Source organism: Artemia sp. Qi Xiang Cuo, chromosome 4 (genome assembly GCF_049724085.1).
Source record: "Artemia sp. Qi Xiang Cuo chromosome 4, ASM4972408v1, whole genome shotgun sequence".
Classification (NCBI taxonomy): domain Eukaryota; kingdom Metazoa; phylum Arthropoda; class Branchiopoda; order Anostraca; family Artemiidae; genus Artemia; species Artemia sp. Qi Xiang Cuo.
The window spans coordinates 17,736,431-17,753,337 of record NC_142797.1 but is presented as its reverse complement, the minus strand read 5'-3'; the positions used below and the strand labels follow the sequence as shown (position 1 = coordinate 17,753,337).

Below are 16,907 nucleotides of genomic sequence, written 5' to 3'. Positions count from 1 at the left end.
CCAAGAACAGAGCCCTGAGGCACTCCGTAATTAATTGGAAAAGTTTCGGAACGGAGATAACGAGATTTATCAGCACAATCTAGTCGTCTCCCAGAAAGGTAAGATGAAAAAAATTTAACAGCTTGTGTTGAAAACCCACAAGACTTTAGTTTAAAAAGAAGCAGCGAATGATTTACGGTGTCAAACGCCTTTGCGACATCAAGAAAAATTGCCAGCGCTTGTTGACCATCATCTAGTGAATCATTAATATTTAGTAAAAGCTCATGAATTGCCAGTTCAGTTGACTTTCCTTTTATAAAACCATATTGAGACGTGCGTAAAATCTTACTATCAAATAAATATTTTTGTAATTGACTATTTGCAAGTTTTTCCAAAATTTTGCTGAAAACCGAAAGTAGAGAAATGCCTCTATAATCTGAAGGGTCAGTTGAACTCCCAGCTTTAGAAATGCTATAACATTTGCTTTTTTTAAAAGCTCAGGAAAAACCCCATGCATAAGTGATAGATTAAAAATATGTGCCAACAAAAGTGAAATGCTTGACGCTATTTGCTTTACGGTTTGAGCTGAAGATCCAAATTCGTCCTTAGAAAAACTCCGTTTAAGCTTCAGAATAACTTTTTCAATCTCATGAGGCTTAATCTCAGAAAAAGAAAACAAATTTTCCGCATGTTGCTCATTAACTGGAACAGAAGGGGAATTCAGTTGCATATTCATAGTCAATGCAAGTCTAGAACCAATAGTGATAGTGATAGTGATATATTTAATTAACAAAAAGTTTAACTACAAAAATCAATCTGATTCACCCAAAACCAAACGGTTGACGTGGGGTGAAACAAGCAAAAAAAAAAAAAAAAAAAAAAATAATACATACATGTAAAAACATTAAAATACACAATAATAATAAAGAAAGATAAAAAGAGACAAAAGAAAAGAAAGAAAAAATAAATAAAGAATAATAATAATAGAACAGGGACAGCAACTACATACCATATTCATGTTGTGGGGTCGCACTCACAAACCAACAAACAATTACAACTTAATTTAAATCAAATCAAATCAAGTCACCTCCAAAACAAACAAAACTAGAATTCATACTTACTTAATAATTTTTCTTTCAATTTTGCTTTAAAACCACTAAAATTTTCTAGTTTCTTCATATCATTATCCAAATTATTCCATAAATTTATACCCTTTATAACAAAAGAAAACGTGGACCTGGCTGACACTATAGGTGGAGTATAATAATCATTTTTACCCCTAGTATTTTGGTTATGTATATTCCATCGGCTGTAAAACCAACCATTAAAACACTCCGGCAGCTGCTTCATATTATACCTATGCATAAATACTAATATATAAAAATGATGAAGACCCGCTGGTGGCGGTATCCTAAAATCCCTATATACTTCTCGAACCGAATCTCTTTCTTATTTTAATGATAATACTATAATAGACTTATTTTGGATAATTCGTACAGGATTATCAATAGAAGAAAATGTACCCATGTATACAGAAGAACAATACAAAATATAGGGATGGATTAACGGAAAATCGAGAAGCCTAAGTATACTAGTTGGAAACATATATTTAAGTTTACAAATCATCCCCAAATTACGCGATAGAATCCGGGATAAAGTTTCAATATGGGATCGGAAACTGAGAGTCTCATCTATAATAATGCCCAGATACTTTACTGCCTTTTGACGAGCAATCATGCCATCTTCATATGCTGTATCCATGGATAATAATTCGATGTCCTCGAAAATATAAGAAAATTACTCTTAGAGGGGTTCACCTTTAGCTGATTCACTCTCAGCCATCTTGAAACCTCATTTAGCGATCCTCGTACACTCTCTAGGAGCAATCTCTCTGACTTTGCGATCACCACTAAAGAAGTATCATCAGCAAACATAGGCACTGTAGCCGCGCTATCCTTTTTGACGATTTCACTCATTCTTGTTTCCAGTTTACTAACAGACTGTGGAAGATCATTCACAAAGATTAAAAATAATAAGGGTCCAAGTACCAAACCCTGTGGAACTCCACACTCAATACAATTTTCATGAGAATCCATATTACCAATTTGAACATATTGTTTTCTGCAAGACAAAAAAGAACGTAAAAACGAAAGAGCTGGACCCCTAATCCCATAAATTTCACACTTCATTAACAGAATATCATGACTGACCATATCAAAAGCCTTTACAATATCTAAAAATACAGTTGCCACTTTATACCCATTATCCAGCGCCATATTAATAATGCTAGTCAAATATATGTTTGCTTGCTTAGTAGTGCAATCTTGACGGAATCCAAAATGTGTGGGAGTAAATATTCTCTGATCTTCCAGATATTGATACATTCTGACCGAAAAGCATTTTTCTAGTATCCTAGACATAATGGGTAAAATCGAAATTGGTATATAATTTTCAACATCACCAGTATTCCCTCCTTTATGTATTGGTATTACTTTCGCTGATTTAAAACAACTCGGAAACACTCCCTCTTTTAGACACTGATTAATTAATGAAACAAAAGTTTGAGCAATCACATCCCAAAGTATTTTTATTACTCTAATTGAAACAATATCAGAGCCAGAATTGGTACCTTTCATACCATAAACAATGTTTCGAACTTCAGATTCTTGAACTGGTAGTAGATTTAAAGATATTTCAACCTCCTTATGACGGTATTTTTTAAAAGCCTGGTCGCGGGGTTGGATTATAATCGGCTCTTTCATTCTCCATCAAACTGTCGAAAAATTATTGGCAAATTGTTCACGAAGGTCCTCTGGATTTTTAAGACTGGGTCCATCTTTTTGGAGTATTTCCTGACGGATTCCAACAGAGTATTGTACTAAAGAGCTTCTTATCACATTAAATGTTTTCAACGTATATCACGATTGCTTTTCTAATTCTATTTCATAATAATCTTGTCTATATCTTCGCAGGAGTCTGTTTAGCGCATTACAATAACTCTTATAAATTCGCTCATTTATATCGCAGGGATGACGTACCTTTTTCTCATACAAATTATTCTTCTTATTTATTGATCTCAATAAACTCGGAGTAATCCAAGGCTTCTTCGAAGGTTTTCTTCTATTGTTGTTAATATTCTTAGAGCATTTTTCCAGAGATCGCTTAATTATTTGGTAAAAGACTCTGAACTTAGAGTCAATATCCGCAGAGATTGAAAACTCTGTATTCCAATCCTTATTGGCTAGGTCATTTCTACATTTCAGAAGTGCATCTTTATCGAGTAACATCCTCAGCTTGAGACTGCTCTTCTTCGTGGAATTTTTATTATCAACGCATACCGAGTAACTTGCAAATACACCAAAATGATCAGAAGTATCACTTATAAGAACACTTTGACCACCTAACATATAATTTCAAAGTATGTTATTCAGAAATATCGATGACGTCCTCGTAACACGAGTACTAATATTAATAGCAGGTAAATAGCCAAATGAAATCATCAAGTTTAAAAATCGGTCCGTAATTGATCCATTATCCAATAGATCAATTTTAAAATCTCCCATTATAAAAATAGGACTTCGATGTGGGATCTTTTCCAATTGTTCTTCAAGTAATTCATAAAAGTCAATAAGAGATTCTGACGGTGGCCTATATACAACCAGAACATAACCACAACGTCCAGACAGCTCTAACTGCAAAATAAAAGACTCAAAAACCATTTCTTTATATATTAAAATATCCTCTCGGACACTTGCCCGTATATCAGAACGTATATACGCTGCCAGTCCCCCGTGTCGGCGAAGTTGACGATTTTTCGTGTAAAGATTATAACCTGAAATATGTAAAAGTTTCGAATTATAATCATTTAACCAAGTTTCAGTCAGTTCAATTACCTGAAAAATAGATAAATTGGAAATTTCATTTATAAAATCTAAACTTGAATTCAATCCTTGCCAATTCAAATGGAACACATTAAATTTGTCCGAAACATTACTACATGCCATCTGCATTTGGTTTACGAATAAATATTTAGAATCTTTAAACTCCAACCTATAATAACCACCAGGCCCACCACTTCCATCAAAAATTTCATTATACCTACTTTCAAAATTTACCTTCTTGTTTTCCAGCCCCAATACGTTAATTTGTCCTGGAGGAGACTCCAATCTTTCATCCAACATCAAAGCCAAATAGACAAATTTGAGTACGACTCCACAGAGGACACAATTCAATACACTCTAAATATAGATTTATTTCATGCTGCCAAATAAAAATAATAACACAAATAATAATAGTTATATAAAAAAATAACATAAGGAAAATAAATATTCAAAAAAAAACAAAAACAACAACAATGACTCAAAAGGGCAAACCTTGCATATTGGGTGCCTTCTCAAATTTGCATTTCTTCTACGCTACAAACAATCAACTATGAACTATATGAACTCCCTCAATTTCCTGCCAAAATTTACTTTTATCACCAATTAATCACCAGCTACTTCTTAATCAATGGGAACATGAATTCGAACAATTATTTTTCCTCTTAAGCTTCACTAATTGCCACTATATTGGTTACGAAATGATTGATTATTCGGTGCATAATCAAGTTCAGGAATCAAATCGTCTGGTGAGTATTTAGCACGTGTTCCGTTGGGGCGATTGAAAAGTAACACAGGCGGAAAAGTTTTCGAGATCCAAGCGTCTATTCCTAATTTGCGTAATTTTGCCCTTTTAATCAACAAATCATTTCTTGCTTTGCGAACTTCAGCTGGGACATCATCACTGAGGTAAATATCACGGAACGACGACACTGCTTTACCTTTTAATTTCTTGGCATTTTTCAAAATATCAATTTTCGATTTTTTATCAGATACTTCAACACGAATAAATTTCTGTCGCTCACTCACTAGGGTTACCTTGAATGGTTGGACTGGAGCCATTTCGAGTCCTTCCGTAAGAATACTTTTGAAGATATCCTTCGCATTTTTTTCAGATTCACAAGAGACATTCCATACAATAATATTCTTTTCCAGTTTATCAAACTCCAGCCTGGCCAATCTCATACTCAAATTATTTGACTCTTTACTCTGAGCTATACAATCATCAGAAATTATTTTTACTTGGTTCTTTAGAGATTCTTTGACTTGCTCAAGCTGCCTCACTCGCTCATCATTTTCAGCCAGCTGCCTTGCAAATCTCACATGTGATATCTCCAAATTTGCCACTTTATCTTCAATTCCCTTAATCCTATTTTGTAAAGAATCTAGCTTTTTTCCATTTTCTGATACCAAACTGATAACAGTATTTAGACTCTCCGCAACTGCTGAAATCGTGAATTTATTTGTAGAATCAGTGCTACTAGTAGTTACTTTGAGATCATATTCCCCTTCTCCCCTCCGAGTGTTTTCTGTATCATCTCCAATATTACGAGGTTGCTTTCTTTTACGTCCCATGATTATTTCCAGACAACAAAATTAAATTTAATTATCTGCTTACCTCATTAAGGACAATTTTTTTTTTTTATTCACATGGGTCAATTACGTGCAATTTGCTAAGCCAGCGTTAATTTGGGCACGGCTTTCACCCCTCTTCATAAAAAACTGCTCCAAATAATCCAAATTTCAAATAGAAAAAAACAATCGGAAGGGCCACTTAGAAAATCGTAAATCCACTTGTCATTAACACTAGGCACCCCAAGCAAGGGCTTAATCAATCAAACGCATAGTTGGAATCAATATGTTAACAGCTGGAATTCTGCACATGTGAAATGTCAAGTTCAAATAAATTCCAATAACTTTCACAATATAATTTAAATTCCGTCAACTTATAATCCTTAGTTTCCGTTATATATTTAATTTGCTTTAGATGTTCACCTGATAGCAACTGGATAGCAAAAGTCAGCCAAACTGTCCTTAGTAGTGTTTCAAGGTGAACAAAAAGAATTGAACAATAAATCATGTGAATCTCTCTTTATTGCATATGTTTTTTTCACCAATTAATATCCTCGAAACAAAAGCCTATTTGAATTGTTTCACAATCACTTGCTGAACTTTTTGTTCAACCTCATTAAGCTCAAAGTTAAAACTTGTTTGTGACCTTCCAGTTCAAAGCCTGAATGAATACATATTACTGAAATACAATATTACTGAAATACAGTAATCCAATATTACTGAAGTAATCTCCAAAAGCATTTAAAATTTCATTGGGCTCTGTAACATTTTCTCCATTTAAAACAAGGCAATTAACACTAGTACTTTTACGACTATGAGGACGTATCTATTCATTTATCAATTGCCATATTTTTCTGGTATCCGATTTATCCTCCAAAAATTTCTCTTTACAATATTTTCTTTTCTCATGTCTTATATTTGAATTTAGCTTATTCCTACAAACACTGAATTCTTCAAACGGCTCAGGTGTCGGTAATTTTAAATAATTCTTAAATTTTCTATTTTTATGTTTTAACGATGTCAAAATATCTTCAGTAATCCATGGGTCAAATTTATGCGCGAACTTTCCATGCGAAACTCTTGTTGAAGAATCCCGATCCCGCAGTCGCATAATTTGATCAATTAAATCTGAAAACACAGCATTTGCGTCATCTGAGCCATAAACCGAACTCCAATCATGGTCATCAATTAACTGACGTAGAACTTTACAATCAATCCATGTATATCGCTTATTTGAATTATCCATTGTTGAATCTCGATGTTGTTTATTACTATTATTTAAATTTAAAAGAACACTCCCCGGAAAATGATCTGACATATCAGACAAAATTACTGACGATTTTTCAGCATCAAATAAAGCAGGAGAGAAAAATATATTATTTAATAATGTAGCTGTGGTAGCTGTAACTCTTGTCGGCAGAGAAATACTTGGAAGAAAATTAGAACACAACATCATAGTTAAAAACTCCTTATTATTTCCAACATCGAGATTCAAAAGATCAAAATTAAAATCACCCGAAATAATAACCGGTTTTTTCAAAGCTTCCAGATTTTTCAACAGCGGTTAAAAAACAATGCTTGGGTATACTCTTGGTTTTAACCAAAAATTAGCTCTTTTTAAATGTTTCAATTATTTTGTAACTATCATCTGTTCATGGTCCCATATAAGAACGGCAAGTTTTGTAAATAACCTGCTATTATGTTCATACCATTTGGAAGGGCGATGGGGCTGTTATCTGAAGAATAATAAATTTATCATCTTATAATCACATATTTAAAAATTAATTATTAATATAATAGCTTCTTTTATTACTTATCGCCGTTTTTATTTTAAAATTTTCTTCCTCACTTCAGCTCCTTTCTCTTCTAGAGGATTTTAGTATGAATGTGGACTGAACAAGATTCAACTGATACAAATGATGCAAGTTGTTGACTATGGACAAGATAGTACAAAATCTGTTTGCTTTCTTACATCATTGCAAATTATAATCTATATTAAACGATCACGATGTGAAAGAAGGTTGATACTCACGTTAGTGTAGTTAAACTAGGAACAGCGGAATTATTCACGGTGAAAAATAGATAACTCAGAAGATGTGCAACTTATTCGTTATTTAAAAGCGTAACATAACTGTAACATAAATTTAAAACGTAACAAAATGCAACATTTTAGGACCATAACGTCATAAGTATTTTTTACTTAAAACGTACCAAAAATGGTACGGTTGTAACCTTGATGGCAACCCTGGTTGCCACAAACATGTTGGTAAGCATATTGCCAAAGCGAACAAAAATGTGCCGTTTACGACGCTTCGCATCGCTAGCGGTGCTACCTTTCGGTTAATAAGTCACGTTACATAAAAACACAAGTGTTACCGATGCGGTAAATTTTTGTTCTCCCCAATTATGCAAGATTCTAAATTCTGTGGGATGCCGGGTCGGTGGAAGTTTTCAACACATCCAGCGTGGTCATCGTTACTATTTCAGATTCAACCTGGAAACATGACATAAGAAAACTAAAACGCATTCATTATTTCGGTACTATATTTGCGTGAACCAAGGGTAGTCATTGAGCCATAAAAACGGTTTTGCTTTACCTTCTCGCTGCCGAATGATCAAAGCACTTCTCACTACGTATGGCGTTTTTCACTTTCGAAGCTAACTAAGTTTATCTACTTTTTTTTTTACTTGTAAACTCCTCATTTCTTTTGTTTCTAGTCTCCCGATTTCGCTGAACAATTAACTGAGATTGGGGCTCAATTTAATTTCGTCGTTTGTCATTTAGATCTTTTTCTCTAGATCAGAATAGGGAATCCATTTGAAATTTATCGAACCACTATAAGGTGTTTTAACGCTCGGTTTTATTTTTGAGTTTGAACCAAACTAAGGAAAACGAATTCTCCATAGTCGTAAAACTGAAAACGACGGAAAATTTTAAACAATGAAAACTAATGCAGCTAGTTTTCGAATTCCAAGGTACATGAAGAAAGATTTTATATGAGCTTCAAATAACAATAAAAGACACTAGTTAGCAAAGACTAGCCTAGAGACTGAAGAACCTAAACCAAAAAAAAAAAAAAAACAGAATTCGCCATAGCCTAATCAAAAAAGATTTGTTTCGTTCCCCCTTTATTATCATTTCCAGTACCTGGCAGGTCTATTCAGCGAGTCAGGATACCCCACTTATATTTTGTCGGGACACATTGATACACTATCATGAGTGATGACACCATTTCTGGACCCAGCTTGTTTCTATATGGAGCCCTATTCAACCTCAAAAGCAAAAATTATCTGTCCGCTGCTACATTGGAATCTGGCAGAAACACAAGAATCTGTATGAAGCTTAAAAGTGTACTGACCAATTGGTTTGCAACAACGTCAGCGTGCTTGCCAAGCTCACGCTAAAATGCTCTTAGTTCTTTTTTCTTATCAAATCACCCAGTGAATCATGGATACCTCAAATTCCCACCAAGTTATAAACGCCGTACTTGCCTCTATCTTAGGATCAACGCACTCCAGCTGACCCGAAAGCTTGTCACCAGAATCAACCCTTCTGATGATTTCTACGCAGAACCTCTGACACGCTTATTTTTAACGAAGGTCAACTTCCAAAAGAAATAAGTCTCTTCACTCATTTCAACACAGAGGGCCTGAAAATTTAGTTCAAAGTAGGTGTTTTCATATGATCTGAAATTGTTGGGGGACCCAATTTAATGTGAAATGGGTCATTTTTGTTCACAGCTTCATTTTTTACAAATATCAGCAGAATTTTATGTAGCGTTTTGCAATATTATGTAGATTTCTAGGTAAGATCGTTCACTACCGGTAATGTGTATCCCAAAAAACGTAATGCTGCCAAAGTTTAAGAATTCCAATTCTCTCATGGACACTCACTGTAGAGGGAATATTGTCACCGAGCATACTCTGGAAGTTTTCGGGTGATTTCGCTTTTCCAGTAGCTTCTTGACTGCTTACTTCATTGCCAACCAGCGTGTCTCAGATGAATAGAGAATAGAGAGTCCACCCACTTTAATGAACTTCTGGCACTCAGCAAATTAATGTTTTCTTTTGGGGCTGTGTACAACAAAACTGTAAACGTCATGGGGAAACTGAATGACTTCGAGACCTAGGACATTACATACAGTGGCCAAACACCGAGTGAATGAATGGCAAATAAGACAAAAACAACAAATCAGGCCGATTAGAGTGTTTGCGAGGTCTGCTTCCTCTGCTCATGATATTCTTCCGGTGCTGAGGTCTCAGACGCCACCTTCTATTAGGGATATTTTTGAAAGGTCTGGCTTCCGTTAGCAGTTGAGACACCATTGCCTGTAAATTTATGAATTGTGATTTTTTTTCTCTCTCAAGTAGTTCTACATATTTTGTATGTTTTATATATTGTTTTGTTTTCTTGTAAAATGGGAAACCGAATGCACTGATGTAAATTAATGCCTTTTTTGGAGTGGCAATACAAACCCAGGTTACTGGGCTTCATGCTTTCTTTGTGGATTATTTTGTGAATAAATTATGTCTCCATTGAAAAAGAAAGAAAAAATAACATTTGGCGCAACCCTGTTTCATTTGGGACAACTTTCAACTGTGACTACATGCGACTTGGACTACGACTACTTGTGACTACGACTAAAACTACTCATGACTATAGCTACAACTACCTGCAACTTTGGCTACTTCTACTTTCGACTACGTTCAGGAAATGTTGAGAGGAATATTGAAGATGCGGATATTTAATGCATATGCGGGGTCAGATCTACAATATAACACAGAAACTCAGCCAGTAGCCAGCAAGACTTTGAGGAATGTGGATGCAAAGCAAAGGACCTGGAAAGATAGAAGGATATCGCTGGGTTTTTTTTTTCTGTAACACCAACCTCCTATCCCGTACGATGCAGATTTCATTTTCCCTCCAAGTTGCGCAACCTAGACTGAGACCATGGCTTCCTCCCAAGAAACATCCTGTCGCATCGTCTATGATTTCAACCCGTGGCCGCTGTGTGGACACGATCAGTGATTGTCTAAGAAAAAGATGGCCTTGTAGTCTACATGATTTCCTAAGCAAGGCAAAAATAACGCCTGAAGATGCACCTGCTGCAGCTCAAGATCAGGTTTACTGGAGAAGGATGGTGTCTGCTCACTTGACGCTAGAGCCTAGTCGGCACGATAATTAGGTAAGTAAGTAGTAAGTTTACAAATAGGCTAAGGGCATTAAAGTGAAACATCGGGGAACGTTGAAGGGAAAAATCAGAAGACATTATATGCATCCTGCTCATCGAAAAGGCTTATTAGCTGTATCTTTGGAACGGCTAAGGGTATTAACTTGAAACAATCAGAGCCACTACTGCTGTGATTGCTTGTGCCTGTGACAGCTTTCAACTGTGACTATATATGACTTCGACTACGACTACTTGTGACTATGACTGAAACTACTCATGACTGTAACTGCAACTAGCTGCAACTGTGGCTACTTCTATTTTCGACTAAGTTCAGGAAATGTTGAGAGGGATATTGAAAAAAATCAGAGCACACCATGTGCAACCTGATTGCCAAAAGGTTGCGTCAGCAGTTGTTCAGGAACGACTGTAGGTATTAAGTTGAAACATTCTGGGGATGTTGAAAAATGATCAGAGGGCATTCTGCTCATTTTCGTGCTTTTTAGGTCCCTGCCCCCAACATTGATTAGAATTATGAAAAAGCCACTTTTTTAATATATTCAAAAGCTCTAAGAACTATACCTCTGAGAATGCAATGCCTCCTGACGCCCCTGAGGCATGGATTGTAAATTATAAAATTAACCTTATTTCTACATACAAGATTTATCATTAGTAAAGAGGGAAATATTTTAATCCTGGCTAAGGGTATTAAGATGAACCTTCAGGGAATACTTAGGGGGACTTTGAACTAAATAAACAGATACTGCGAGCATCCTCATTATCAAAAAGGCATATCTGCAACATAAGGAGCCGTTAAGGGTATTCACTTGAAACTGCATTTGCCACTACTACTACTACACAAAATCAAACCTACCCTTTTCCAATAAAAACTTATATGTAAGCCATGGGCAACTTGCATGACTTACAGCCGTTGCCCCAAGGACTATGGGGACCATGTCATCTTTAGAGGCATTGTTATTGGAGCTTTTAACTATTTTGAACATATGGTTATGTCAACATTTTGATTGGATGTCTTTGGGGGAAGCCAGCTAAAAAGGTCATGGGATGGGGCTTCCAATAACCAATCAAATGAGGCCCCTTCAAAGTTTCTACGATAACTCCGTCCATGCGAAGTGGCCTGTGAAAAAAAAATTGAAGGCTTATCGCTTTTAAATTAAGCAGCGCTATTGCGCTGCCTGGGATGTTAGTGAAGTTCTAGATCTCGTTTAGAAAATACTCAGAAAAGGTGAAAGAATATAGAAAACACAATTTTTCCTTTAATTGTTAATCAGTCGTTCGAAATATTCAAAAATTATGCAATAAAATTTTCTAGCTTTGAAAATTAGAAATGCCTTTCACTATGGAAAGATGAATGAATTAATGCTCACTGCATTTTTATTATTATTATTTTTTTATTCAGAGAAGTGAAGCACAACATGTCTTGAAAACGAAACAAAGCAAATCTGCAACAAATCTGAAACAAAACAAATTTTACTCCTTCAGTAGTTTTTGTGAATGCCAATTTTCGATCAGCAGGCCAATTTTTTTTTTTATAAATTGAATATTCGAGTATCCTTGAAATTCATTTAAAATGAAGAGAAATTAGATATTTGCCCATCAGTCGTCTCAATTTGAGAGCTAGAAGAACATTTTCGGACTAAAAAATGTTCTTCAAAAAGGTGAGTTGAATTTTACTGATTTCAATTATGCACAATTGACCATAGAAAATGATATAAGAATAAAAACTCTTATGAGAAAAAATACGATACAAACTAAAATACTCAAGGAAACATACTAAAACTAAAGTATATACTATCTAATCAGAATATGTAAAATTTATAGCGATGTCATGTTTTGTGAAAACAGCTTTGGGAATTTAAGCTACTGCCTGAGAAAAAAAAGGCTCATAACTACACTTTGTGGGAGGAGGCAGTGTCCTAGTTATGCTTCTTAGGAATACTGACCCAATATAATGCAACCAAAAAAACCCACTACGTAGCCTGCTGGCCCTGGGGGAAAATAGGAACAAACAAGAAGATGCATGCTAACCAGAGCCATATCCAAAATTATTGTTTGAGGTAGGTGGTGGGCTATTTTTTTCGGGCGGGGGGGGGGGGTCACACAAAAAAAATTTAAAAACACATCAAAAGTTTGTTTATATGATTTTTGTTATGTTTTTGAGCCAGACACAAATTTCGGGGGGGGGGGGATTTGAAGCTCCTAAATCCACCTGGATATGACTTCAATGTTAACCATGTGGAAAATCAGTTTTCACCCCCTGAGACCATCTTAGGTCTATCCATAAATGAAAATCACGATTTTCTAACATTTCTTCTTTTGGCTGTTTCAAAGTTATGAAGTTTTTATGACAGTATCGCATTTTCGCCATTGCTGTTATATTGAAACGTGAAAATGGATAAGTTAAATGCAAATAAGTTAAAATGAATAATTTATTTATTTTTAATAAAAAAATTAAAAATCAGATATCACTTTAGTGAATTTATATTAGAAGTTGACTTCTTGATCAAATATAAATTGACTTGGGCAAAGATAAAACTATGGTAATATAAAAAAATGCGTATACCCAGGATGTACTTAACACCTGAGTAAATCTACAACAGCTCTGACTTTAGGACGTAAATATTTCAAAACATCATGCATAAATATTTTTATTTTTGGTTACAGAGGACCTTCCTTTTTGGTAGTTTTATGGAAATTTTCCCACCTCTTGACTCTTCGCTTCCTCCAAAATTAATTTAAAGGTAGCAGCTAGATTCTGTGCACTTGAGACTTTGGCTAAATTGCGGGTATTTTCTTGAAGTTATAATTGAAGTTATAATTAGTTTTTGAAGTTATAATTTTGCCAGAGTAATATAGAAATTTAAAATCATATAGGCAGAACGTTTGTGCCTTATAGTAACATAATCAGAATTCTACAGCGGATGGGTTCAAGTCAATTTTCAGGTAGGGGCAACTATGGACAAGATTTCGAATAGCCATTCTGGAGCTAGAGCTTTGGTTTTTTATTATCTAATATTCCCCCCTTTTTGAGGGGCGGGGGACTTTGCAAAAGTGTTCAATCTTGTCTCATGTCAAATGGGCGTATATGAAATAGGAATTTTATTTGAGTTTGGCCAAGGCTGCCATGCCTATCGCTAATATTTTTTAAGGTGTCTAGAAAATGAGAAATTATGTTCTTTTCAGATTTGTGTCATCTATTTTTTTGCTATCCTGGGATGTACACTCGCTGGTGTTCTAAATTCTGGCTATGGAAGCGGTGGTGGTAATTTTGGATTCGGTGGTGGTCAAGGTGGAGGATCATTTGGATCCGGTGGAGGTTATGGTGGTGGTTCATCAGGTGGATCATTTGGATTCGGCGGTGGTCACGGCGGAGGATCTAGCGGAGGCTATGGTGGTGGCTCATCTGGTGGATCATTTGGGTTTGGTGGCAGTCACGGCGGAGGATCTAGCGGAGGCTATGGTGGTGGCTCATCTGGTGGATCTTTCGGGTTCGGTGGTGGTCACGGTGGAGGATCTAGTGGAGGCTACGGCAGCGGTTCGTCTGGCGGATCTTTTGGATTCGGTGGGGGTCACAGTGGAGGATCTAGCAGAGGCTATGGTGGAGGCTCATCTGGTGGGTCTTTTGGATTCAACGGTGGTAAAAAAGGAGGATCATTTGGAACTAGTGGAGGCTTCAATGGCGGATCATCTGGTGGATCATTTGGGTTTGGCGGTGGTCACGGTGGAGGATCTAGCGGAGGCTATGGCGGTGGCTCATCTGGTGGGTCGTTTGGATTTGGCGGAGGACATGGTAAGCTTACTTTCTCTAAACAAGGCTCAATCCTAATATTTATTTCTAATTTTGTTTATATTTTAATTTTCATATATATCTAATATATTTATTTTTTTATTTCATACTATATTCCTATTTTATTTCTAATTTTATTTCTATTTTATACTTGAAATCTGAACTTCTTACTGACATTAAGTTAAAAATCTAGTATTTTCAGTTAAAAGTAAAAATCAACATTAAAGCTACTAAAATATTTATCCTAAGGGAGACTGTCAACCCCTCAACCAGCTCTTTGCGCTAAAATTTAACTAAAGTTTAACTGAAAGCCGTTTAGAGGGCCAGTTGGAGACTGTAAGTATTTTTCTTTACTAATCTTCATTTAAAAGATTGGATCTGAAGTGTGTAGCTAATTACATGAATAAACTCATCCAATTAAATTAAATTTCAATTTTATTTTTTTTATCGTAACCATGGTATTCCAGAGAGTCAGCCTAAAAAAATTGTATTTTTCATCTTCCCTTGTCGAAATAAATATACCAAAGTTTTGTATCGAGGCGTGCTTTACTATAACTGGATGCTGGCCAAAGGTGTAAAGAAAAGGCATTGCTACCCTAATCGTCGGCAAATCATAAAAAGCCAAAAAAAACTCGTAACTTGTGCTCGAAAGAACCCTAAATGAAGATTCTGAATCGATAGGTTTGGTTCCAAGAGCCCTCGAGATCGTACTTGTAGGGGATATTGAAAGAAAGGGCGTTAACTAAACAATAGCTTTGAGTCCTTCAATTACCAGGATTAAATAATTTTGTGCTCAAATTTCAATTCAAAATAATAAATATGTTCATCTTTGCCTAGAATTGTATCAATTATTCCTAGGGTTTAGAATTCAGCATTTCCAATCTTGTTCATTTTGGTAAAAAAAAAGTTCTTGGAGTCCTAAAAAAAATCGAATAATGTTTCTGTGTGATCCTCAATTGTGGTTTTACACCACAAAATCGGGAAAAATGTAACTTGTTTGACACAATATTTTCTGGTAATTCAGAAGGTCAGCAGAATGTTCAGTTTTCTTTCTAATGAATTTTCTTTCTAATTTCTAATGAACTTCCCACTGAAACTGAAGCAGTGGCATTACTTCCCCTGAAACTAGAAAGCTCAATATGTAGTTTTTTGATACTTTGATATCAATCGGCTGTCTCGACTTGTTGATTTATCATCGACTGTTGACTTGTTATTTTGTCTTTTGTGCACTTCTTCTTTTTCAAAAATAAAGACCTAAAATCAAATAAAATTTGCTTAGATGGCCTGAAATGGCATTTGCCTCAATTGAATGAAATCTGATATTAATAAAACTAAAGCAGTGCATATAGGTTGTCTGCAGAGTTAAAGCACGAAAATAGTGCCTTCACAGCAGCCAAAAAAATGTACTTGTTAAGCCGAAGGCAAAAAAGAATTAAGGTTTAAGGAGCTGGGTTGTTGTTGTTAGTTTAATGCATTCCTGGGTGGGCTGCCCACTGTGCACGTTTCCTTGATTTATCAGAGTCTTTCAGGGGAAAATGTGTTCCGCGTCATTTTTCAGCCATCTGGCTGCCCTTCTGGGTAACCAACGTTGCCCTGTTACTCTCATTCTCGTGACACATCACTCTTAATATTTTGCACCATTGTTGTCAACAAAATGGCATTAGAACCCTTATTCCCAGAAACTAGACCACTACTCTCAAAGCCAAACCACTATTTATATGAGATTTTGATTTTTTTTTTTTCGTGGGAGTGGAGACAATTAAATATAGTTTTTTTTTTACCTTTCATTGGCAGTTTTTGTATTTTTCAAAGGTGCCATTTTTCAAGGGTTAAATATTGTCAAGTTTCGTAAGCAGGTGACTTAAGATAGTCAAAGTAATTATTGTCAATATAACTGTTATGACAGTCTATAGAGGGTATTCTCGTCTTTAAAAGTTAAAAGTCTTTTTCCCCATCCTTGTTTTGACTTTTTTTCCAGCCAGGCTCTAAGCAATTCCCAGAAGGTTTAGCCTCCTCGCCAGCCTGTCTTAATTATACCAAAGGAAATCAAAGAGACAGTGAAATAGCTGGCATTGATAGTCAAATATGTTGATTAAATCTATTTTATTTTTCAGGAGGAGGCTCTGGAGGCTACCGCGGCTGATCGTGACACGAGATGACTGACTAGTGCTTTTAGTTACGTTACTACTTTTGTTAAAGTTTTTACATTACAAATTTCAATTTTTAACAACGGAATATTCCTGTTTTTAGAGTTACCGCGTATTTACTGTGTTTTTAGAGTTACTATATTTACTGTCGGATGAAATTCGTTAAAAATTCTCACTTTAGAGTTGAAATCTTTAGAATTTAAGGCTCTGCCATAATCTGTGGTTGTTAAGAAACTCCAACGTCACTGCATTTTCAAACCGTTGTATATAAAGCTAGGGTTTTGTCAGGTCGCATTGATTTTTTAAAATGATGATATGCAGGAGTCTCTGTATTTTAAGGACGCTTAGACATGCT

At 35.5% G+C, this 16,907-nt stretch overlaps 1 protein-coding gene across 1 annotated transcript; it reads left to right on the top strand.

Moving 5' to 3' along the window:
• Window positions 1-12,206: 12,206 nt before the first annotated feature.
• LOC148952836 (uncharacterized) lies at window positions 12,207-16,635 on the top strand. Its single transcript, XM_089087443.1, has 3 exons — window positions 12,207-12,276; window positions 13,802-14,408; window positions 16,520-16,635. The coding sequence occupies exons 1-3, from the start codon at window positions 12,262-12,264 to the stop codon at window positions 16,546-16,548; spliced, it is 651 nt and encodes a 216-aa protein (XP_088943569.1). The 5' UTR covers window positions 12,207-12,261; the 3' UTR covers window positions 16,549-16,635.
• Window positions 16,636-16,907: the final 272 nt, after the last annotated feature.

Excerpts from the sequence above, each read along its gene's own strand:
- LOC148952836 (XM_089087443.1), top strand. Across the intron at positions 14,409-16,519 it reads TGGATTTGGCGGAGGACATG|GAGGAGGCTCTGGAGGCTAC; the intron begins GTAAGCTTACTT and ends TTTATTTTTCAG.